The sequence below is a fragment of the Schistocerca serialis genome, chromosome 5 (genome assembly GCF_023864345.2).
Source record: "Schistocerca serialis cubense isolate TAMUIC-IGC-003099 chromosome 5, iqSchSeri2.2, whole genome shotgun sequence".
NCBI lineage: Eukaryota > Metazoa > Arthropoda > Insecta > Orthoptera > Acrididae > Schistocerca > Schistocerca serialis.
This window is the reverse complement of record NC_064642.1, coordinates 288582855-288608084: the sequence shown is the minus strand read 5'-3', so window position 1 is coordinate 288608084 and position 25230 is coordinate 288582855. Positions and strand designations below refer to the sequence as shown.

Genomic DNA, 25230 nt, shown 5'->3' with positions numbered 1-25230 from the left:
TCCTTCTCACATTTTCTCACAGGCATGACAACACATCCTGATAGTACCCTGTGGCATGAATTCGTGATGAACTAATCCTACAAAGTCAAAGAAAACTATCAGCATGGTTTTGACATTTGACCTAATCAGACGAGCTTTTCATGGCCTTGGAGAACTTTTACCAACTCACTGTGAAGATTGAACCTTCACCTCAACATCATAACCGTGGACCCATGCCTCATCACCAGTTATGATTCTTTTAAGGAAAATCTCGTTCTCGTTAACTTCCATCCAGCCATTTTTAAGCCATGTGAACTATTTATAACATTGAGTATGGCTTAAGAAAGCATTATCATAGGCTTCCTGCATCATTTGGTGTGTCTCTGTAAAGGTTTTCTTGAGTTTCATGCAAAATTTGATGCAGACATATTACTCCTCTAACTCTGCCATCTCTAAATAGGCAAACTCTGCAACATGATGTTCTACTCAATACAGCTCTGAACAATAACTGTCATACATCAATGAAGCTTCTGGCAGTTACACATTAAACTCAGGCCTGTGCACATATGCCAACCACATTTCACTCTAACGCACTACTGGTGTAAAATTATGAATGATCTAGTATTTTTTGAACACACATCATATATTAAACTATTAAAATCTTTTCTACAGAACTATAAACAAGTTGTCTATGTTGGCAAAGAAATGTCCAGTATGGAACAAGTTCAGGTTGGTGTTCTACAGGGATCTGTGCTGAGCCCTTTCCTGTTCCTAATGTTGATTAATGATCTGACCTCATTTATTAGAGCCAATACTGTACCGTATACAAATGACATGATTTGTCTTCACTGTAGTACTGTTCTCAGTAGCCTTAAAACTTTGTTGAAAACGCAATTTCTGAAGCATCTAATAGTCTTAGAGCAAATGGATTCTTGCTGAAGAAAAACAAAACACAGAAGATGATTTTTACTGTTAAAATAAGCTTCTAGTTAATAAAATATTCTGGGTTATTGTGCTGTGACCAGATGAATTTCACAGTAGAACTCAATGATTCACCCCCTCTGTAGAGGAAACTTTAAGCGTGGTCACAGCTTCTTTAAGTGTCTGATTTCCACAGGTACAGTCAGTAGCAAGCCAGGATGTGAATCGGACACTTGAAGTAGCTGTGATCCTCCTCAAAAATGTCCTCTGCATATGGGGAGAAAATGTTAGGTTTTCATGTGGAATTCACCTAACTATGACGAAACAACCCAGATAATTTTATTAAAGTAACATTTCTGTCTGAGAAATTTTACATTTTACAGTTAAGCTTCCCTCAGGTTATTCATATTTTGTGGATTTAAAAATTTTCCCATCAAATTTGATGGCTCACATGGAAATGGGTGGTAGGTGCCCATTCAAAATATCATGGAATGAATTAAATGAAGACCAGCTGGAAATTTGTTTGAACATCCAAGTTACGATAAGTTTTTCAGGAGTTTATTTAGATGATAAATTATCTCAGGGTCAACATGTAAAGTATCTGAGTGGTAAGTTATCTAGAATAATTTATTTGTTCAGGCAACCTATGGAGTGTGTACGTGACACGTATGTTAGAAAATCCTGCATTTCTTTTTTCAAAGCATAATATTATATTGTGTTATTTTGTGTGGAAACTAATTGTGTGGATAAGATCTTAATACTGAAGAAGTAAGCTATTAGGGTAATTACTGGTTCTCTAAATAAAGACTGTGTAAACCTTTGTTTGTGAACAATAAATAATGACACTAAAAAACTTACTTGCACACAATGTTTAATTTATACAAAGAACTAGTTACTTAAGCAAAATGCAGAAAAATATACATTGGTACAACATGAAATTCACCTACACTTGTACTAGAAACTGGTATAATCAAGTAACAATTGTGAACCTATGAGCAACAAATAAAAACTGTACAAGATCTATCTGAATAAACCTGCATTCCCAGTTACTTGTCCAACCATTTGGTAATATAAAAATACTCATTAATTGTGATATAAAATTGTAATGTTAGTCACTAGCTTAAGCATGTGATGGTTTGTTACCATTGTAATGGATGAATGACAGTAACATTACTTTATTATTACTATAATAATAATAATAATAATAATAATAATGATTATTGTTATTGTTATTATTGTTGGTGATTCTGTGCCTCAGTCATTAAAAATTGAATGCTTTTGTCCTTGTGACTCTCTGTCTGACTGTTAAAATCCTTTTTCTCAGGAATGGATAGAGAAAACAAGCTGAAATTTATGTCTTGTACTAAGGTCTATGACCCCTTGTCATTCTAAAACACTTCAGCTTCTAAGTCAATGCAGTCAAAGGATATGGCTATTCAGATCACATATTTTGAGACTTGCAAACTCAATCATGAAAATGTATAGAATACCTCCCATTGGTTCTACAGTCATGAGATTTGGCAAGAAGCAAGCTTTCACAGTACAGTCAAAGGAAAAGAAATCCAAAAGCTATTAAGTTGTAACCATCTCTTATGAAATAAATTAAAAATTTAAAAATATGTAATTTTTTTATCTCGCTGTCTCTCTGTCCATTTGACTGTTAAGACCCCTTTTTCTCGGGTGCAGGTGGATATATCATATTGAAGTTTATGTCACATACTAAGATACATGGTTCCTTTGTGGTCTAATAAATGCGAGCTTCTAAAGTAAATGAAGTCAAAAAATATGCCCATTATTGTCACACATTTTGACACTGGCAAACTTACTGTTCAAAACATGTAGGGTACCACTACTTCCTGTTAACCTAAAATCATTAAATTTAGCAAGCAGCAAGCTTTCACAGTATAAGTAAAGGGGAAAAATCAGAAATTGTTTATTTATAATTATATCACAAGGATATTTTTTTCTCTGACTGATTGTTTATCTGTCAAGACCCCTCAGGGATGGATAAATTTTTCACATTGAAATATATGTCATATACTGAGGTCTGTGGTCCCTTGGTGGTGTAAAAAGCTTAAGATTTCAAGCTGGTGCAATCAAAAGGTATGAAATTTTATGTCAAATATTTTGATACGCACAAAATCACACATCAAAACTTGGATAAAATCTGATATTGTTAATTATTAGGAAGAAACTGAGTAAAACTTACACAAGGAAATTCTTAAAACTTCTATGAGTTCTGTAATAATTATGTAGATCTAGTTTACAAAGACAGTATGTGTACTTCTGAAAAATGTAGTGAACCTTGAACACGAAGTTTATAAATTGAGGCATGTGAAAGTAATTGTAATACACTGTTGGCCATTAAAATTACAGTATTAGCAAGGATGGTAAATAAGAGAATTTTATTTATTGTGAGTATACAGTATAGTAGAGAGACTACATTATTTACATTGTAGGTTATCTGGGGGCATACGGAGTGTGAAATTTAGTACGCAAAGCTGCTGTCTCTGGCAGCAACAAAGGCTGTGACTGAGCTGGTCATCAAGTTAAACCGGACTTAGATGACTAATACACATATGTCATTCCACAGTGCTTCAGTTTTATGCTAAGGTTCATCAGTTATAGTAGCTGGCGAGTGGTGGTATTCCACCTTTCAGCAGCTCAGGAGAGTGTGTTCTCATTGAGCGAGAGATCTGGCCAATATGCTTTCAAGGCAACAGTGAAACATACTCTTTGATGAGACAAGTCAGGACAACATGTGCAACATGCAATCTTGTATTTTCTTGTTGGAAGATAATGTCACCGAAATCAAAAGAAAGGATAAACCTGCCACTATTATTCCATCATAAATGTAATGGCTGATGCCTAAATTAATGTTTGTGTGAACTAGGGATGATATTTTGTGGACCCAGTTGCAACCCATACCATTACACCAGGTACAAGGCACATACAACAATGACAAATACGTTCATACAATTTTCATTCTCCTCAGAGCGTCCACATACATATGTTGATCATGATGTTGTATACAGAACGTGGACTTATCTGAAAAGATAACGTATCTGTGCACCATTGTCTCTCCTCATATCAGGGGAAGCCACGATGCTGGTTGATGTGCTGACAATTCAAGGCACTCAAGATGTCATCTCACTTTTCACATGGGTACTTGTCTTGCTGCAAACAACTCCATTTCCTGTTTCTCTGTGCATGATGTGGCTGTAATTCCTCCACAGCTGAAAGAACACTGAGTTTGTCCTTTCAGGTGCTATTCATGTGGGGCTATTGAGATCCTGCATGGTGTTGTGTATGATCATACATTCACATAACAGTTGCAGGATCCTGACTAAGATGAGCAGCAATATTTTGGATTGATAAACTGCAGTCTTGTTGGCCTCAATCCTGCAAAACTTGAATTCTGATATGTATTGGTAGATATTTCTTTTCCTTATGTGAAGCATTATGCAATCTTCCCACAAACAAATAACATTCAGATGTGTTTTTCCAATCTACATCTATAATCTGCAAACCACAGTGAAGTGCATGTCAGAAGGTACTTCTCATTGTACCAGTCACTAGGGCTTTCACCCGTCCCATTCATGTATGGAGTGTGGGACGAATGATTGCTTAAACATGCTAATTTGTGCTGTAATTAATCTAATACTGTCTTTAAAATCACTGTGGGAGTGATACACATGTGGTTGCAATATGTTCCATGATTCATCACTTGAAGTTGGTTCTAGAAACTTTGTAAGTAGGGTTTTATGCAATAGTTTTCAGCTATCTTCAAGCACCTGACAATTCAGTTCTTTCAGCATCTTTGTGACACTCTCTGAGGGTCAAACCAACCTGTGACCATTCATGCTGAGCTTCTTTGTATCTATTCAAAATTCCCTTTTAGTAATATTTGGTGTGAATCCAACAAAACTGAGTGATTTCTAGGATGGGTCACCTGAGTGTTTTGTAAGCTCCCTCCTATGTAGATTTATTACATATCCCTAGTATTCTACCATTAAATTGCGGTCAGCCATCTGCTTTACGTACAACTCAGAATTTGTGATCATTCTGTTTTGGAAATGTGGTTTTTGATGAGAAACCCTCTGTATATTCTTTCCTTATATCCTGAATGTAGATTGTGTTCCTTCTATATTCTCTGTGCAGTTGCACTGAAATGCTGATCATTTGCATATCTAAACATGTAGCCACTTGGACATTTGTTGCATGTTACCTACATTGTGTTATAGTTTTACTGGCCAGTGGTATATTAGGTTACTGGTGTATATAAATAAAATGTTGTTTGTCTTTGATGTTGATATATTTATAACCTCAAAGATAGGCAATATATCAAATATTTTTCCAGATTTCTGTAGTATTATGTGTTTAACAGATGTGACTCTTCAGTTTCTTAAGATGTAGATAACAAGAAATTACTGTACAGTGTATAGCCAGATCTCTGTATCCTACAAGCATAATATTTTGTCAGTAAATCACATCAGTGCATATGATGATGAAAACATGTATGTTTGCCAAAATATTGTGCTTCTGAGACAGTGAGATCTTGCAATAATGCAATGCCTGTGTTATTCTGATTATGATGCAAAGTTCCTTTGGACTTGCATGCACGTCCAAAGGAACAGGTACTGCGGTGACTACAGGTCATAGACACATGATTGATGATGTATGGAAGTTTGGGTTTGTCCATGAGTCATGCACAGATAGCCAAATGGTAAAGCACCATTCACAATAAGTGGGAAATCTGGGTTTGTGTCCCAATCTGGCATAAATTTTCATTGTTGTCATTCCATTCTACAGCTGATGGTTGTCATTATTCACAATTGTTAATACATTTAATGTAGTAAGATCTTGGTTTGTACAGCTTTTAATTTATTTCCATGGACTTTGGTGTACTTAGATATTACATACACAGAGAGTTTGGAGTATAATGTTAAAATGTCCACTGTTATTCATAAATTTTCAGGTCAGGCAGAAAATCAGTATCCACAGTAATAGTGGCAGATAAGCCCTATGAATCAGTGGCAGTCTGGATAATTATACTTGCAATCATTGGCGGCATTCTACTGCTGTGTTTGTTAGTATTTGGCATGAAAAAGGTAATATGGCTTTTGGTAAATTTTACGGACTACCTAGAATTACAGAAAACAGTTAAGAATATTGCAATAATATTTTGATAAAGTACAATTTCAATATGATAGTATGAGGGTCATCCAGAAATTAAGTTTCCCTTGTTTCATTGTATGTATTTAGCTAGAAATGTAGCACATGCACAACAGAGCTATGATGTACCGATCACATGATTGCCAAACTAGTCTAGGCAGTCGCTGAAAATGGTAGCTGGTAGTCTTTCTTCCACCTACTGTCTAGTTTGAACTGTAGTAACTTTTATTAATGCACAAAATGTAGTACCAATTGAAATTAATCATTATCAGTGTTTGGTGTAAGGGTGAAGATCATGGAAAAACAGATGGTCCATGACTGGGGTAGGTAATTTTCCAAAGATGGTCAGAGTGTCCACATTGAAAAGAATGGTAGTTGACCATCCCTCTTCAAAGAGTACCTTATGGAACTGGTGCAGCAGAGCAGCATTGAGAACTGTCACATAATGACTATGGAGCTCAGCAGCCATTTCCTGCAGATATTGTGATCCTTGTTGCATGAAATTGCCATGAAGCACCTGCTGTACAGTAGAGTGTGTACCATGCAGATACTTAAATCCCTGACACCCAAAGACAAAATTGATTGCTTTTGAGAAGCATTGACATTTCAGCAGCAGTGCCCTGATGTAAGCTATGAGTTGCTTGCCAGGATTGTCATGGGTGAAGATATATTGGTTGCTCACTTTACTCCAGAAACCAATCAGCAGTCAATGCATTAGCTTCATAGTTGATCTCCAGTGAAGACAATGTTAAGATGGACTGTGTCGGGGCAGAAAGTGATGTGCACTGTATTCTGGGACAGGAATGGCATTCTGCTGATTTACTTCCTGCAAAGAGGTGAATCAGTAAAAGCAGATCATTACAGTGAAACACTGCAGAAACTAAGATGGGCTATTCAAAACAAGAGCTGTTGTATGTTCAGTGAACATGTGCTGATCCATGACAATGCTTGCCCAAATACAGCTCACTGCACAACAGCTGTTTGGTAGGAGTTTCACTGGGAGCTGTGCGATCATCCACTGTACTGTTGTGACCATGTTCCCAGTGATTTCCATCTATTCTTGCACTCCAAGAAATGTCTGCCTCCAGTTACCATTTTCACAATAACCAAGATCTGAATACAACTCTGAAGCACTGGTTCCTTTGCCAGGCAGCAAACTTCTATAACACAGTAATACAAAATTTAATCTCACAGTTTGACAAGTGCCTCAATTCTGGTGGTGATTATGTCACAAAATAGCCCAACTATTGCTATGAGAAACCTAATTTCTGGACAACTCTTTTTACAGATTTTAAGAGATGATGCAGAAAAAGTGTACACTGACTAAGATATTATATTATACTTCATAAATGACTCAGATTTTAATTTTTTGTGAAACTCTGTGCTTCACGCAACATTGAACACCTGTTACATGTTGTTGCGTATGTCACCTAACGCTCATTTCCTGGGTGCTGTAATTTTTGTTTTTAAATTAAATATTGGTTTTGAAGTTCAAATTAACAAGGAAACTATTAATATGGTGCCAAGAATAGATCACAAGTACTCTCTTAACATGTCTCTATGAAAAGTGTCTGTATTTGAAAAGAATTGACAATCTGAATATCTAAAGTAACATGATACAAAATGTGCCTGAAATGATCCTGCTATGGCAAAAGCAGAAAAATAAATATGTGGTTTACAAGTATATCAACTACATGTTGTGATTTTTTGCAAGATGTAGTAATAGAAAACTTTTATTATTGCGGAAAATGTGCAATAAAGGACATTACCTGTTTTAAATAGAATTGAAAGTGTGATAATGCTAATTGTTAGCAGGAAATATTGGTATGTGTGAACTGTGATGCTCATTTTGGCTAAAAACTCTAAAGGAGTGAGTGCATAAGTAAGGTCATCACACTTTTAATACACGAGATCTTATACCTGAAACATGTTAGTGACAACATAAAGAATGACATCCTGGGATCATTATAAAAGAGCTTACATGATGGTAATAAAAAATCAGTAAATTGGAATAATTATTAATATGTGCAATGCATGCTTTTAAGGACCAAAACTGTGTTGTACATTGATAACACTATCAACACTAGTCCTAATTTTTGCTATAGACTGCCACTGTGAGGTAAATGCAAATTCCATTCCATGTACAAAGATAAAACCAATAAAGATTAGGTCTTATTATCCTGATGACAGCGAGTTTATAACAGATACAGCACAAGCATTACATTTGCTTGAGTACTTTAGGGAAACCACAGAAAACTTAAATCTGAGTTGTCGGACATGGTAAGTACTGCACTATCTTGCTAAGTACAAAGATAAAGAAAGGGATGCTAATCTATATCTACACTCCTGGAAATTGAAATAACAACACAGTGAATTCATTGTCCCAGGAAGGGGAAACTTTATTGACACATTCCTGGGGTCAGATACATCACATGATCACACTGACAGAACCACAGGCACATAGACACAGGCAACAGAGCATGCACAATGTCGGCACTAGTACAGTGTATATCCACCTTTCGCAGCAATGCAGGCTGCTATTCTCCCATGGAGACGATCGTAGAGATGCTGGATGTAGTCCTGTGGAACGGCTTGCCATGCCATTTCCACCTGGTGCCTCAGTTGGACCAGCGTTCGTGCTGGACGTGCAGACCGCGTGAGACGACGCTTCATCCAGTCCCAAACATACTCGATGGGAGACAGATCCGGAGATCTTGCTGGCCAGGGTAGTTGACTTACACCTTCTAGAGCACGTTTGGTGGCATGGGATACATGCGGACGTGCATTGTCCTGTTGGAACAGCAAGTTCCCTTGCCGGTCTAGGAATGGTAGAACGATGGGTTCGATGACGGTTTGGATGTACCGTGCACTATTCAGTGTCCCCTCGACGATCACCTGTGGTGTACGGCCAGTGTAGGAGATCGCTCCCCACACCATGATGCCGGGTGTTGGCCCTGTGTGCCTCGGTCGTATGCAGTCCTGATTGTGGCGCTCACCTGCACGGCGCCAAACACGCATACGACCATCATTGGCACCAAGGCAGAAGCAACTCTCATCGCTGGAGATGACACGTCTCCATTCGTCCCTCCATTCATGCCTGTCGCAACACCACTGGAGGCGGGCTGCACGATGTTGGGGCGTGAGCGGAAGACGGCCTAACGGTGTGCGGGACCGTAGCCCAGCTTCATGGAGACGGTTGCGAATGGTCCTCGCCGATACCCCAGGAGCAACAGTGTCCCTAATTTGCTGGGAAGTGGCGGTGCGGTCCCCTACGGCACTGCGTAGGATCCTACGGTCTTGGCGTGCATCCGTGCGTCGCTGCGGTCCGGTCCCAGGTTGACGGGCACGTGCACCTTCCGCCAACCACTGGCGACAACATCGATGTACTGTGGAGACCTCACGCCCCACGTGTTGAGCAATTCGGCGGTACGTCCACCCGGCCTCCTGCATGCCCACTATACGCCCTCGCTCAAAGTCCGTCAACTGCACATACGGTTCACGTCCACACTGTCGCGGCATGCTACCAGTGTTAAAGACAGCGATGGAGCTCCGTACGCCACGGCAAACTGGCTGACACTGATGGCGGTGGTGCACAAATGCTGCGCAGCTAGCGCCATTCGACGGCCAACACCGCAGTTCCTGGTGTGTCCGCTGTGCCGTGCATGTGATCATTGCTTGTACAGCCCTCTCGCAGTGTCCGGAGCAAGTATGGTGGGTCTGACACACCGGTGTCAATGTGTTCTTTTTTCCATTTCCAGGAGTGTATATATAAAAAGCTTGTGTGTAGGTACTGACACTCTTTTCTCTATGATCACCCACTTCGACCAACTCATGGTTTTGCTGGTAGATAGCCCTAGGTATCCCGCTGTTTGTGTGGGAGGCTGGTCATATTGTGTGGCAGTGGATGAGTGTGGTGAGCAAAAAATCCATGAAATATGAAGCAATAAACACTCTTAGGAAAAGCTATGTACTCTGTGACTTACAGACTTAATCATACATGTAAAAATATGTTTGTTGTTTCATTCGTCCAACATAATATGATGCTTGTGTGGTTTTGCCAATCAGACTTTAATAACAATGGGCTATATCAAACAGATCAGTTTTTAATCTCTCAGCACATTTTTGTCAATCCCAATTTACCAATGACTAACTGAGACACAAAGAAAAAATCAGATAGATTCAAAGATAAAAATACTCATAACTTACAAATGAATGATTGAACAGTACACTACACTGACTTAGGAAAAACATTTCACTTATTCTTCATTAGTGTAATTGTCTTACGCTCCAGTCAGCAAGACTTCAAGCTGAACACGTGTCTGGAGATGCCTGGGACAGCAGCATGTCTTGCCCGCCACGTACACCTACTGGCACTTGCCGCAACCAAACTACCTTACTAACAAGATAATTGCATTCATAATTTCTTTGATCAGGTATATGTGTGTATGCATCTCATATCTACAATTGTACTCATGCCTCCTCCCATGCCATGTATTCTGACCTGACCAAAGCTGGAATTCTCAGCTAGTAATAATACATTGAAAATGAAACATGTAATTAAAGAATAAAATAAAAATTCTGTATATCCTGTCAACCGCATTACACTTCTATAATCTAGTTAGTTAGTTTCATGTTCCATAGACATTTGCACAGTAAATCATAATGAAATGGAACAAGTCATTTTACATACACATAACAACTATAAAACAGCTACTTTAAAAAAAAGAAAGTAATCTACAGATGTGAGTTAATAATACCTGCCCACCACATTTTACATATTACAATAGAAAGAGTTGTCAAGGAGAAATTTTTTAGTTTGTTTTCAAATTTTACTTTGCTATATGTCAGACAAAGTAAAATTTGCTGTATGTCAGACCCCCCCCCCCCCCCCCCCCCCCAAGAACCATGGACCTTGCTGTTGGTGGGGAGGCTTGCGTACCTCAGCGATACAGATATCCGTACCTTAGGTGCAACCACAATGGAGGGATTTCTGTTGAGAGCCCAGACAAACGTGTGGTTCCTGAAGAGGGGCAGCAGCCTTTCCAGTAGTTGCAGGGGCAACAGTCTGAGTGATTGACTGATCTGGCCTTGTAACACTAACCAAAACTGCCTTGCTGTGCTGGTACTGCGAACGGCTGAAAGCAAGGGGAAACTACAGCCGTAATTTTTCCTGAGGGCATGCAGCTTTACTGTATGGTTAAATGATGATGGCATCCTCTTGGGTAAAATATTCCAGAGGTAAAATAGTCCCCCATTTGGATCTCCGGGCGGGGACTACTCAGAAGGACGTTGTTATCAGGAAAAAGAAAACTGACGTTCTACTGATCGGAGCGTGGAATGTCATTTCCCTTAATCGAGCAGGTAGGTTAGAAAATTTAAAAAACGAAATGGATAGGTTAAAGTTAGACATAGTAGGAATCAGTGAGGTTTGCTGGCAGGAGGAACAAGACTTTTGGTCAGGCGAATACAGGGTTATAAATACAAAATCAAATGGGGGTAATGCAGGACTCGGTTTCATAATGAATAAAAAAAAGGAGTGTGGGTAAGCTACTACAAACAGCATAGTGAACGCCTTATTGTGGCCAAGATAGACATGAAGCCCATGCCTACTACAGTAGTACAAGTTTATATACCAACTAGCTCTGCATATGATGAAGAAATTGAAGAAATGTATGAGGAAATAAAAGAAATTATTGCGATAGTGATGGGAGATGAAAATTTAATAGTCATGGGTGACTGGAATTTGGTAGTAGGAAAAGGGAGAGAAGAAAACGTAGTAGGAATGTAGTAGGTGAATATGGATTGGTGCTAAGAAATGAAAGAGGACGCCGCTTGGTAGAATTTTGCACAGAGCACAACTTAATCATAGCTAGCACTTGGTTCAAGAATCACAAAAGAAGGTTGTACATATGGAAGAAGCCTGGAGATACTGACAGGTTTCAGATAGATTATATAATGGTAAGACAGAGATTTAGGAACTAGGTTTTAAATTGTAAGACATTTCCAGGGGCAGATGTATACTCTGACCACAATCTATTGGTTATGAACTGTAGATTAAAACTGAAGAAACTGCCAAAAGGTGGCAATTTAAGGAGATGGGACCTGGATAAACTGAAAGAACCAGAGGTTGTACAGAGTTTCAGGGAGAGCATAAGGGAACAATTGACAGGAATGGGGGAAAGAAATACAGTAGAAGAAGAATGGGTAGCTTTGAGAGAAGAAGTACTGAAGGCAACAGAGGATCAAGTAGGTAAAAAGATGAGGGGCAGTAGAAATCCTTGGGTAACAGAAGATAAATTGAATTTAATTTATGAAAGGAGAAAATATAAAAATGCAGTAATTGAAGCAGCCAAAAAGGAATACAAACGTCTCAAAAATGTGATCGGCAGGAAGTGCAAAATGGGTAAGCAGGGATGGCTAGAGGACAAATGCAAGGATGTAGAGGTTTATCTCACTAGGGGTAAGATAGATACTGCCTACAGGAAAATTAAAGAGACCTTTGGAGAAAAGAGAACCACTTCTATGAATATCAAGAGCTGAGATGGAAACCTAGTTCTAAGGAAAGAAGGGAGGGCAGAAAGGTGGAAGGAGTATATAGAGGGTCTATACAAGAGTGATGTACTTGAGGACAATATTATGGAAATGGAAGAGGATGTAGATGAAGATGAAATGGGAGATACGATACTGCGTGAAGAGTTTGACAGAGCACCAAAAGACCAGAATCAAAACAAGGCCCCAGGAGTAGACAACATTCCATTAGAACTACTGACGGCCTTGGGAGAGCCAATCCTGACACAACTCAACCATATGGTGAGCAAGATGTATGAGACAGACGAAATGCCCTCGGACATCAAGAAGAATATAATAATTCCAATCCCAAAGAAAGCAGGTGTTGACAGACTTGAAAATTACCGAACTATCTGTTTAATAAGTCACGGGTTCAAAATACTAACGCGAATTCTTTACAGACGAATGGAAAAACTGGTAGAAGCCAACCTCGGGGAGGATCAGTTTGGATTCTGTAGAAATATTGGAACACGTGAGGCAATATTGACCCTACGACTTATCTGAGAAGCTAGATTAAGGAAAGGCAAACATACGTTTCTAGCATTTGTAGACTTAGAGTAAGCTTTTGACAATGTTGACAATTCTGAAGGCGTCAGGGGTAAAATACAGGGAGCGAAGGGCTATTTACAACTTGTACAGAAACCAGATGGCAGTTATAAGACTCGATGGACATGAAAGGGAAGCAGTGGTTGGGAAGGGAGTGAGACAGGTTTGTAGCCTCTCCCCAATGTTATTGAATCTGTATATTGAGCAAGCAGTGAAGGAAACAAAAGAAAAATTTGGACTAGGTATTAAAATCCATGGGGAAGATATAAAAGCTTTGAGGTTTGCCGATGACATTGTAATTCTGTCAGAGACAGCAAAGGACTTAGAAGAGCAGTTGAATGGAATGGATAGTGTCTTGAAAGGAGGATATAAGATGAACATCAACAAAAGCAAAATGAAGATAATGGAATGTAGTCGAATTAAGTTGGGTGATGCTGAGGGAATTAGATTAGGAAATGAGATACTTAAAGTAGTAAAGGAGTTTTGCTATTTGGGGAGCAAAATAACTGATGATGGTCGAAGTAGAGAGGATATAAAATGTAGACTGGCAATGGCCAGGAAAGCGTTTCTGAAGAAGAGAAATTTGTTAACATCGAGTATAGATTTAAATGTCAGGAAGTCATTTCTGAAAGTATTTGTATCGAGTGTAGCCATGTATGGAAGTGAAACATGGATGAAAAAATAGTTTGGACAAGAAGAGAATAGAAGCTTTTGAAATGTGGTGCTACAGAAGAATGCTGAAGATTAGATAGGTAGATAATATAACTAATGAGGAAGTACTGAATAGGATTTGGGAGAAGAGAAGTTTGTGGCACAAATTGACTAGAAGAAGGGATCGGTTGATAGGCCATGTTCTGAGGCATCAAGGGATCACCAATTTAGTATTGGAGGGCAGCGTGGAGGGTAAAAATCATAGAGGGAGACCAAGAGATGAATACACTAAACAGATTCAGAAGGATGTAGGTTGCAGTAGGTGCTGGGAGATGAAGAAGCTTGCACAGGATAGAGTAGCATGGAGAGCTGCATCAAACCAGTCTCACCACTGAAGACCACAGCAACAACATATGTCAGACATTTTATATCCTTGGGTAAATTATAAAAAAATTTTATTGTAGCATTGTGCACCACTTCTTGTGTTAAAGATGGTCTTAATGGGGAGTAATTGTTAAAGATGGTCTTAATGAGGAGTAATGAATGTCACTTTTGCTTCTGGTCTTGTGATTATGTACATCATTGTTCCTTTTGCAATGCAGTGGAGTATGTGCAACAAACTTTGTGAGGGAGTAGATATACTGTGTAGGAGTAATCTGAATGCCCAACTCTTTAAACAGGTGTCTACAATATGAAGATGATGGATATGCAATCCATTGAAATGTTGCAACTAAAAGACAATGCCACTCAGCTGATAACCTGTGAAGATTTCATAATATGCAAAATACCTCAGTTTCCTGATTTTTCTCTCCCCAAGACTTGCAATGGTTATAACTTTAAATGTGGCTGAACTAAGTTGTTTTAGGAGTTCCAAAATGTTTTTTTTTCCAGTTTAAATTCTTATCAGTGCCAACATCTAAGACTTTTGAAGTTTCGACTGTATTTATTATTTCCTCACTGAGTGTTACACTAGACAGACAATTGTTTACAAATATGAGGAACAATAGTAGATCTAAGATTGAGCCTTGAGCAACTCTAAACGTGATTTCTCCCTACTCAGAATAGTGTCCCTGGACTAAATATAATGTACCAAGTGACCCAAACAAAAGGTAAAGCACTGCCAAGTATGAACAGGGTAGAGACTGCCATGTGAGTTATTGTTTCTGGTCATAGTAATGGAGACATTGTAACTGAAATTATTAGCAAAAACTCTTTTATAAAGACATTTATCTTTGTTATGCCTGACCCCCTGCCAGCTTAAATTAAAAGATAATGAAATTTGAAAAAGTAACAATCCTAAATTAAAATCATTAACAGAAAATTCAAGTGACATTTATAGAAATTCACTACGGGTGGTTGTGACAGTGCAAAAATAATGTATAGGAAACTCAAAACATATGAATGTAATAATCAGAAACAGTCTTCAACTTTCTGACACTTATTACCAATTTCTTGTGTTTGTAGTACAATTTGCAACACAAATGAGTGAAAAAAAAATGTTTATACACACATTTATGCAGGACAGCATCAACATACAACTGACAAATCCTAGTGTAACCTCCAAAAGCTATCCAGAGAAGGAAATAGTGTCCAAAACATTCTGTATGGGAAAACTGTCAATACCATAATTGACAACAGGAAGCAGACAAGAAACATGAGCAACAAATTAAATCATACCAGTGCCAGCAAAAGCAGATGATGGGCCAGGTCTAAGAGTAATACAAGGGAAAGAACATACGGTGTTTTTGTCCTGTTCTGAGCCAAAAGCATTAGGCAGTAAGCAGAGAGTACCGGCAATAGAAGAAATGCAATACGGTAGCACCAAGAGTTGACATAGCTGGTTCAATAACAGCAGTCATTTGTGATAAAACAAGAATTTCTGCAGAATCATCTATGGAAGAAGATGTAGAATTTCCAACATTATATACTAAACCAAGAGCACCAGTGAGGACACAAGAGACAACCAAATCAATTGCAACTGCATCACCGATACCAGTAACAGTTGAAACATTGACAGCAGCAATAGTAACTGCAATAGCTTGATCATCACCACCAATAAAGGCAGAGAAGATATGTTCAGTAAAACAAGAGAAGTCTTTTCTGTGCATGGCAGAAATTATTTTTAAGTAGAAGGAAGAAAACATAGGAGAAGCTCATGAGAGAGGCAGTAAGAGAGTTTTAACAGCACTTTGTCAAAATATTCACCCTTAAGACAGCTCTATCAGAACAAAGCAAGGGAATACAAACAACCATAGGCAGGCATGGGAGCAGGAACAAGGAAGTAGAAAAGAAAAGCAATGCTGATGGTGACCAAATACAAACTAAAGACATATGATGTTGCAAATATTAAAAATAACTACTAAGTGGAAAATGAAACTAATCTAAGAATTTATCAGTATACTACACAATCCTTGTGTAATAAGTTTTATGAAATTAACATTCTACTAAAAGCTGATATGAAGAATATCAAAGTGACGTGTTCCTCAGAACACTGAGTTGACACAGAAACAACTCAATAAGTTACACTAGCAAACACCATTTATCCTACTACTGAAATAAGAGCAAATATGATGAGTTAGCAATTTGTACAAGAAATAATATAAACTGTTTGAAAAGAGCTATGCACCAACTGCATTTCCATGACTATGTGTGAGCCTATATTCAAGGAGAACTTTACTGTCATATATAAACAAAACAATAACTAAAATAAAATCAGTTGCTTCAAAAATGTAAAATATGTGTAGGCCTATATTCAAGCAGAACTTTACTCAGAACAATTACTAAAATAAAAGCAATTGCTTCAAAAATGCAAATCTATGACATCAAAATTGGCTGCTGGGTAGCCTCCAGTACTATGTTGCTCCACTCATTGCGTTGTAATGTGCTTGGGTTATTTTTGATATCTTTGATGCTTAAGCCTGTCCACTCTTCAATGTTCAATGGCAGCCCTCCCCCAGGGCACTCAGTGTGAGAGGAGAGTTCCTGTGACAATGTACTAAAAGTTTCATCTGATTCCAAGCAAGCTCAATCTGGTTTATGTCTGCAGACCAGTCTACTCATTTTTTTTCTGTTCCATGTAAGAAAATGTTCAGCAGGTGGATGCGGATTGTTTGTTTATTATCTAGATAGATGAATCTGTCACCAAAACGTTGGTGGTAGGGATGGACAACTGGCTCAAGCCTCAAATCCACATATTCTCTATTGCAATAGGAGGCATCCAAGACCCAATGTTACTGGTCTAAAACATGACTGACTCACCTCCCTGTGAAGACTACTGGACTGCATTCCTGAGATCTGTATGAGTATCTGACCACTCTCCTGTTCTAATCAGCAGGTTTCAATCAAATCGGGCATTAGTTGGTAAAGAGAATCTAACCCTTTGGACCCAGGTTCAATCCAGGTGTCATTTTGTCTACCTTCTTTACAAACCACAGTGTTGCACTGTCTGTACTGTGATTTGTAATGAATATGTGGACACCAAACTGATCATGTGTATCTGTTTATGCTGTGCCTGGTTAACACTGCCCTCACAGTTGACTGCATGCAGTTCTATTGCAATTTTTCTTTATGCCTCTGAAACCCATAATTTATGAGTGGCATTAACCATTTTGTTGACCACAGATGATCACTATAAGTTAGATTTTCATTTTGTTATATTCCATGATAGCAGTGAAATCATGAAGTGATTGATCTGTGTTGTATGCCATTTCATCAGGCTACTACTCATACTCATAAACTGTCTTGCTGTAAAGTATCAAATTGATACCCATTTAACCTCAAAGTTATTCTTTGAGGCATGGATATCCAATTAAGACTGTGAACACAAAATTTTGAGTTGTTGAGGGAGGGCACTACGTGAAAGTGCTATGTATCTCTATATCAAAATGTCTATAAGACAATAATGCAACATATTCTAGAGTATATCCTCTTGTGTACATATAAAAGTAAGTGTGACAGATTCCAAGACATACTTCTAGGCACAAAATATGGAGCTACAACCCTTTCAAATGAGTAGTGGAGAAGCTCATTGAATTTAAGTCAGAAAGAAGATAACATTATTATCATGAAACTATCTTCTTCTTCTTCCTTGCTTTGTCCCATGTTTATGGGTTGGCATTGTTGTATGGGTTGAAGCAATGTTTGTGACAATGGGTGGTCGGATGACCTTCCTAATGCCACCAGCCCCTTCACTGTACCCTGTCTGTCTGTGTTTGGTGTGAATAACACATTCAAGTATTAGAACATTTTTGAAGTGTTTGTGTAGCATATATCTGAGGCAGGACATGGGCACCAGCCCAGTATTTATTTAATTGGATATGGACAACTACCTAAAAACCACATCCAGGCTTGCTGGCACACCATTCGGCATTTCTAATCCACTGGGCTTATTTGATAGAAGGCCAGTGCTCCTCCTTGAATCCTAGAAGCACAGTTGTAAAGCACTTGGCTATCTGGCCGAGTCATGTTGTCATATCATAAATAATGTTGGGTTAAAAGCTTAAAGAGATATATGCAAGGATATTTCATTTATTTGCAGCAGATGTCACAGCTATGATATTGCTACAATTTTGTGACTGAAAATAAGGTATTTCATTCATTATTTTTTAGCTTTTGTACTACACTTTTAATAAATTATGCTACAGCAGAATTGTGAAATCATTTCCTAGTTAGGCCAAAGTTTTAGTCTCCCGAAAAGCATCAAAGATAAGTTAGAAAGTCCTGGTTGGAATAGAAATATTATACACTCATGCTCATAAATTAAGTTTAATGCTGATACATGGTGAAACAATGCTCTGGTGGGTGGTTTGCGGGTTTAAATCACCTTGGGGTATGACCATGCGGTGCATTTGACCTGCGGTCGTCGCATGATGGCGCTGGCAGCATTCCACATGTGCAGAGGTGTGTTGGTGCATGTCAGAGTACGGTGCAGTGAGTAAGTGTGCAGATGTTTTCAGCCATGCTAACGGTGACTATATGTTGAAAATGGTTCGAAGAACACATATTGATGACATTATGAGGGGTAGAATACTAGGGCGACTGGAGGCTGGTCAAACACAGCAGGTCATAGCACGGGCTCTCCGTGTGCCACAATGTGTGATCTCAAGATTATGGCAATGATTCCAGCAGACAGGAAACATGTCCAGGCACTACAGTATGGGATGTCCATGGTGTACAACACCACAAGAAGACTGATATCTCACCATCAGTGCCCGCAGACTGCCACGGAGTACTGTAGGTAGCCTTGCTTGGGACCTTACTGCAGCCACTGGAACAGTTGTCTCCAGACACACAGTCTACAGATGACTGAACAGACATGGTTTGTTTGCCCAGAGACCTGCAAGGTGCATTACACTGACCCCTGGTCACAGGAGAGCCCATAAGGCCTGGTGTCAAGAACACAGTGCATGGTCATTGGAACAGTGGTCCCAGGTTATGTTCAGGGACGAGTCCAGATACAGTCTGGACAGTGATTCTTGCTGGGTTTTCATCTGGCATGAACCAGGAACCAGATACCAACCCCTTAATGTACTTGAAAGTATCCTATTTGGAGGTTGTGATTTGATGGTGTTGGGTAGGATTATGATTGGTGCACGTACACCACTGCATGTCTTTGACAGAGGAACTGTAACAGGTCAGGTGTATCGGGACGTCATTTCGCAGGATGCAGTGGTTCCCACCTTCCTCCTTTTGGATGATAATGCACGGCCCCACCAACCTGCCATCATGTAGGAGTACCGTGAAACAGAAGATATGAGGTGAATGGAGTGGTCTGACTGTTCTACAGACCTAAACCCCATCAAGCACAACTGGGATGCTCTCTGTCGATGTATCGCTGCACGTCTTCAAACCCCTAGGACACTTCAGGAGCTCCAACAGGCACTGGTGCAAGAATGGGAGGCTATACCCCAGCAGCTGCTTGACCACCTGATCCAGTGTATGCCAATCCATTGTGTGTATGGTGATCATATCCCATATTGATGTTGGGGTACATGCACAGAAAACAGTGGTGTTTTGTAGCACATGTGTTTTGGGACCGTTTTCTCAACTTATTACCAATACCATGAACTTACAGATCTGTGTCGTGTGTGTTCCCTATGTGCCTACATTATTAGCACCAGTTCTGTGTAGTGCCACATTGTGGTGCACCACATTCTGCAATTATCCTTAATTTATGAGCATGAGTGTAGTTTCATCAGTGAGTAGTTGGTAAGTGCATACATAAGAATTGCATAGAATAGTGTGTACAACTTGTACTTTTGATCTTACAAATCAGGTGGACGGGAAATGGTTTTACAACATGCTCTGTGATCCTGTGGTCCTCTTGGCATCAATCTATGCTACTCCTGATCCCATACCAACCTCCATCCCTTTCCCATGCCTACCACTTCAGTTCAATGTGTCCATTGTCATACATTACCTTAAAATTTGCTGCATGTAGGTGTACTATCTGTCTCTTTTTCTGTCTGTGCAAGGATACATAATAATTTATACTGGAAAAGATACCAAGTAATAGTGAAATTTTTTTCAGCTGTGATCAACTAAGATTGTTATTTCATTGTTTTTTTTTTTTCTTATACATGATTTTGTTTGTAATATATAATGAATATTTTCTACAGGCTGGATTCTTTAGAAGAAGAAAGAAGGAATTGCTGCTTCAAGGATCTCTGCAGAAGGAAGCAGTAGGTGAAACTGCAAATGAATAGAAAGTATTTAAGGACATCTATGGGCAACTAAGACATTTCTGTACCACAAGTTTTTACAGTAGCAAAACTTAATAATTGTATATTTAGATACACTGTTCATTGTATTATTTTAAGGAATTATTGGTATATCTTTCTGTTCACTGTGGCAGTACAAATCTCAGTTTAAAATTTTTTCAGTGTGTGTCACAGATACACAGAAACAAAATCCACAGCTTAATATTTCTTTATAAAGAAATCAGCATTTTGTGTTATTTAAACCACAAATATGAGTAAATGCAGCTAAAGTCTGATCAAAATTACTTAAGGATCAACAGTCTGGCATGAATACATGGAGATGTGGAAATGAGTCGCTACATCTTGCATGGAACATACGTATGCTTGCATTTCATTAAACTTGCTGAGACTCATAAGCAATTCACTTTACAAAGACTGTACTGGCATCAGTGTATTCTGCAAGAGCAGTATTATCTTTGTATTTTAGTTTTCTTGTGGCAACAAATTTTTAAGATGATATACAGAAAGTTTATGAAAATTTATTTCCTGATGATGTTACTGAATTTTTTATATGCAAAAAACCTTTTGTTATTGACCTTAGATGAAAACACCATTCAAATGAAATCATATGAAATACATCATATTTTCATTTGCTTGAAATTGGTACTCTTTCAGAGATCTCTAACATGAAATAATTTGAGACATATGATGCATGATGCTGCACTCACTTAATGGTCACCTTTCTGGTTTCATTGCAAGAAACAGATTGCTTGGTTTATAATGAACCTGCTATTTTGTTTTCTGATCAACCTTCTACTTATCTGAAACATAATAAAAAAGTTATGCCTGTCAGTCAAGCCAAAGGAACTTAATGGTTTGAAAAACAAGAACAATAATGATAACAAAATACTCCACCTCATTATTGCAAAAATTATGAGGCAAACAATTAATAGGTTTTCATTGTGTGATTACAACTGTTACTCAGAAGAACTTAATTCAGATTTAGTTTTTGATAATGGTTTTTTTATTAATGTTCAAAGTTTATGGAAATGTAATTTTGCTATTTGATTTGGTTCCGTGTCAGTTCTGTTGGGTCTAAAAGGCAGTGACACATTGACATCCTAATGACTTTTTGCCTGTATGGTATTCTCAGAATGTGAATGTCATGTATGGGAAACTATGGTTTTTGGAGAGATATTAGATCAATAAGCTCCATTATTTAAAATTTGATACTAATTTTGACATTTTGGTGCTGGGGACAGTCATCTCCTCTCTCTGAACTGAAATGGTAGACAAATTGTCAGCACACTAGATTTTTTGGGAACATTAGCAACAACAGTTGTTGATAGTGTAGGCATGTAACACACAAACCATTCCTCTCAACTGACATGGTATGTCAATCCTCTGGCTAAGAGAGTGACAAAAAACATTTTCATGAAATAACATATGATGAATTTCCTTCTGATATTGTTCAGCATCACTCAATACACAACTAATAACAGTAATAACTGATAAAATAATAACTCTTCAAGTTTAAGAATTTGAAACAAATGAAATCTCAGACCCCAACTTACAATACCACTGAATATCAATCTGCCTAAATCTGCAGCAAAGTGTAAGTGGAAAATGTCATGATGGGGCAGTTAAGGTCTAGCAACAGCTGGTGGTTGTTCTGGCTACAGGTCTTTTGGGATGGCTGAAGGTGTACCATGTCTTCCTTGTGAGCCTCATCTCTCTCCTTACTTCACAGCTGTCAGTCCTGAAGCAATTTTGAGCAGGATATTATCAAATGATTTGTTCTTGAAGAAGGTAGAAAATGTTGTTGTAACCTCCCATGTCTAATACCAGAAAGAGAAAACTGGTTGAAAATCTTCCGAGAAACAGTATGTTAAATACAGTGAACTGATGAAAAAACAAAAAAGTCACAAATGATTGTAAGTTTGTCATGGTCATTAGGTGATAAGTGATTATTCGTGGGGGGTGGGGGGCAACTAACTATATATACCATAAAATAACTGAGATACACAGTGTCTATATTTGACCTACATGTAGTAAATTTTATTTTAGTATCTCATCTCAAATGACACAATTTGCAGCACATTTGTATTACATATAATCAACACAGAGTTATAAAATATGAAATAGTAAAAATATATATATTTAAATATGTACAATCTCTAATAACTGAGATACATAAATTTGAAAGGAACCTACTTCCATAAATGGAAAATATTTTTATAGCTGTATCGGTAATGTAAATTGTCTGAGTTCATATCCCTGAAGATTCTTTTCCAACTAACATTTGATCAGGATGCTTACCCTAGCACGGTGACAAAACGAATAAGGACTACTTAATAGCTCCAGAATATATGAATCTGACAAATACTTTTATATTGTTGATTCATTTAAGAATAAAATCATTCCTAGTATTACAATTCAGTTGCTGTTGATTGTTCCTGTATGCCCATGTTTAGGAGGTGTAGTGTGTTTACTTCAAATGTCTAAATGCCACATTATGTGATCTTGTTAATAGTAGCTAGTGCAGTGTATTACTCCTGTAAAAGGCAGTATGTAACAACAATGATTTGATTGTGACTGATGTAATAACCATTAGAATTAACAATCAGCAATCATGTAGAGCCCTCTAAATGCTGATTACTAGGTAACTCTTGTTTGTAAAATGTGTATAGAAGTCAGACATGTGCTATTCAATTCAAGCTCTTCGGGGAGATGATTTAGCTATAATCTATCATGGTATATTCTAAGTAGTTGACTTAACAAATTATGCCATATAAGCATTATTTATCCCACCGACACCCTGGGACATTTCTCACTGTAGTTTTCAGATGTAATGGAAGGGACATGTTTTTGCATAAATAGAGATGATTTATGACTTTAAAAGGTCTTATTAAAATTAATTTTTGAATTACAGCACAATCACAGTAGCATATCACATGGTGTCAATTAACTGTTCATCATCTTCAGACTGTCAATAGATAAAAGAGAGACAAAGAATTTTAAAGAATATATAAAATCTATTAAATAAAGTTCATTGTAATTAGCTTTTTCTAGTGTGAAATTATGATCCCATTGTTATGAAAATGTGAATGTATATGTGACAGAGGCCACAAAGGACTTGTTAAAAACATCATTAACCTTAAAAATGCACCAGCATACTGTACTGATTTTAAATTATTATTTCTGGATACTGTATTTACCCGATTATAATATGAGGTTTTTTCCCTAATTCATCATTCAAAAAATACAAGTTTGTCTTGTATTCACAGATTAAACTATTGCTGCTGAAGGTAACATTTTTATGTTGTTTAATAGATTATATAGGGGCATCTTTCATTTACAGATGACGCTCCAAATACTGAGGTCACATAGGGATTTATTTTGAAGAATTTGTAAGTTCAAATGGTATTCATGTTTGAACAGGTTCAAGATTTTGCTGTATGCCAAAGTGCTCAATACAGTGTCAAAGTTGCTCACACAGTCACATGACATATGGCTCAAGCACCACTAGTGCAAGGGATATGCAGGAAACAATTAACTAACAACAACAATAATCTATTGCTCTGTGTAGAATTTGATAAAACACAGGAGGAAATAGCAGTACACTCTAGCTATCATGTTACAGACTGTTGTTATATTTGAACAAGTTTGCAATAAGACTTCTCAAACATGTATGGATACTGTAAACAAACATTAATGCTAATTTTTAAATAAAGGTTGCATTCAAAAGCAGAAATGTTGTCCTTCTAAAAACATTACTTGACTCTGAACCCAGATCAATATTTTATTGATTTTGAGAGAGTGTAATTATTTATTAAGTGGGTTGCAAATGAGAAATTTGCCCACTGTTCACATATTAGAATACCAGGTAAAAGATTGCCAACTTTTAATCAGCTCTAGAACAAAATGGTGACATTCAGATGAAACAAGAAGGAAAATTAATCCAAAGTGAAATTACTAACAAACAAAATCATTCACATTAAACTGACTAAGCATTGTGAGAATCAGTTACAGCATCAAAACCCATTGTGGAGGAAATACTAATAGATGTCAGTAAATCACAGAATGAGAAAAAGTGCAAGAATCTGACTGAATTGTGAGTGTGCTCTTGTGTATTAGTTGCTGTTGTTAGAAAATATTGCAGTTTGTGTTTCACTGTTGCTCAAGTAGAGTACTATGGAGGTTTAGAGGGGGAACATCAATACCAACTTGGGCATGAACTGGTTGGGTGTGGGGAGGGGTATACTGAATGGCAGCCAAACATAGGAATGTATACTGCATACTTCGGATTTTTGAGAACATCTACCATGCTTACATTGCAGCTTTCCCGAATCCATTTGCACTCAGGATTGAATTGCCTTTAAAATGGGACAAATATAAAACAACAGTATTCATCTCTGCAGGAGACGGTAAAAGTCGTACATAGTGGTCAGTGGCATACTAATGTGTTTCATGCTACACTGTTGTGTATGCTCACTGTGACATATGACTGGAATGAAAGCGGATGTGTCAGCTGCTACAAGCAGTTCTTTGCAGCCAATGAGAGAGTGGCAGGCAGACAATATATTTGGAAGAAAATAACAGCGCTAGATCTGCTAGGTTCGTAGGAGAGCTTCTGTAAAGTTTGGAGGGTAGGAGATGAGGTACTGGCAGAAGTGAAGCTGTGAGGATGGGG

The 25230-nt window shown here is 38.0% G+C and overlaps 1 protein-coding gene across 1 annotated transcript in view; it reads left to right on the top strand.

The window, feature by feature from the left end:
• The window catches only part of LOC126481907 (integrin alpha-PS5-like), a 553290-nt gene extending 529706 nt beyond the window's left edge, over nt 1-23584 (top strand). Inside the window, exons 22-23 of the mRNA XM_050105865.1 lie at nt 5879-6011; nt 20457-23584. Of these exons, the coding sequence (XP_049961822.1) occupies nt 5879-6011; nt 20457-20543 (220 nt within the window). The 3' untranslated portion in view covers nt 20544-23584. The remainder of the gene's footprint in view (nt 1-5878; nt 6012-20456) is intronic.
• Nucleotides 23585-25230: the final 1646 nt, after the last annotated feature.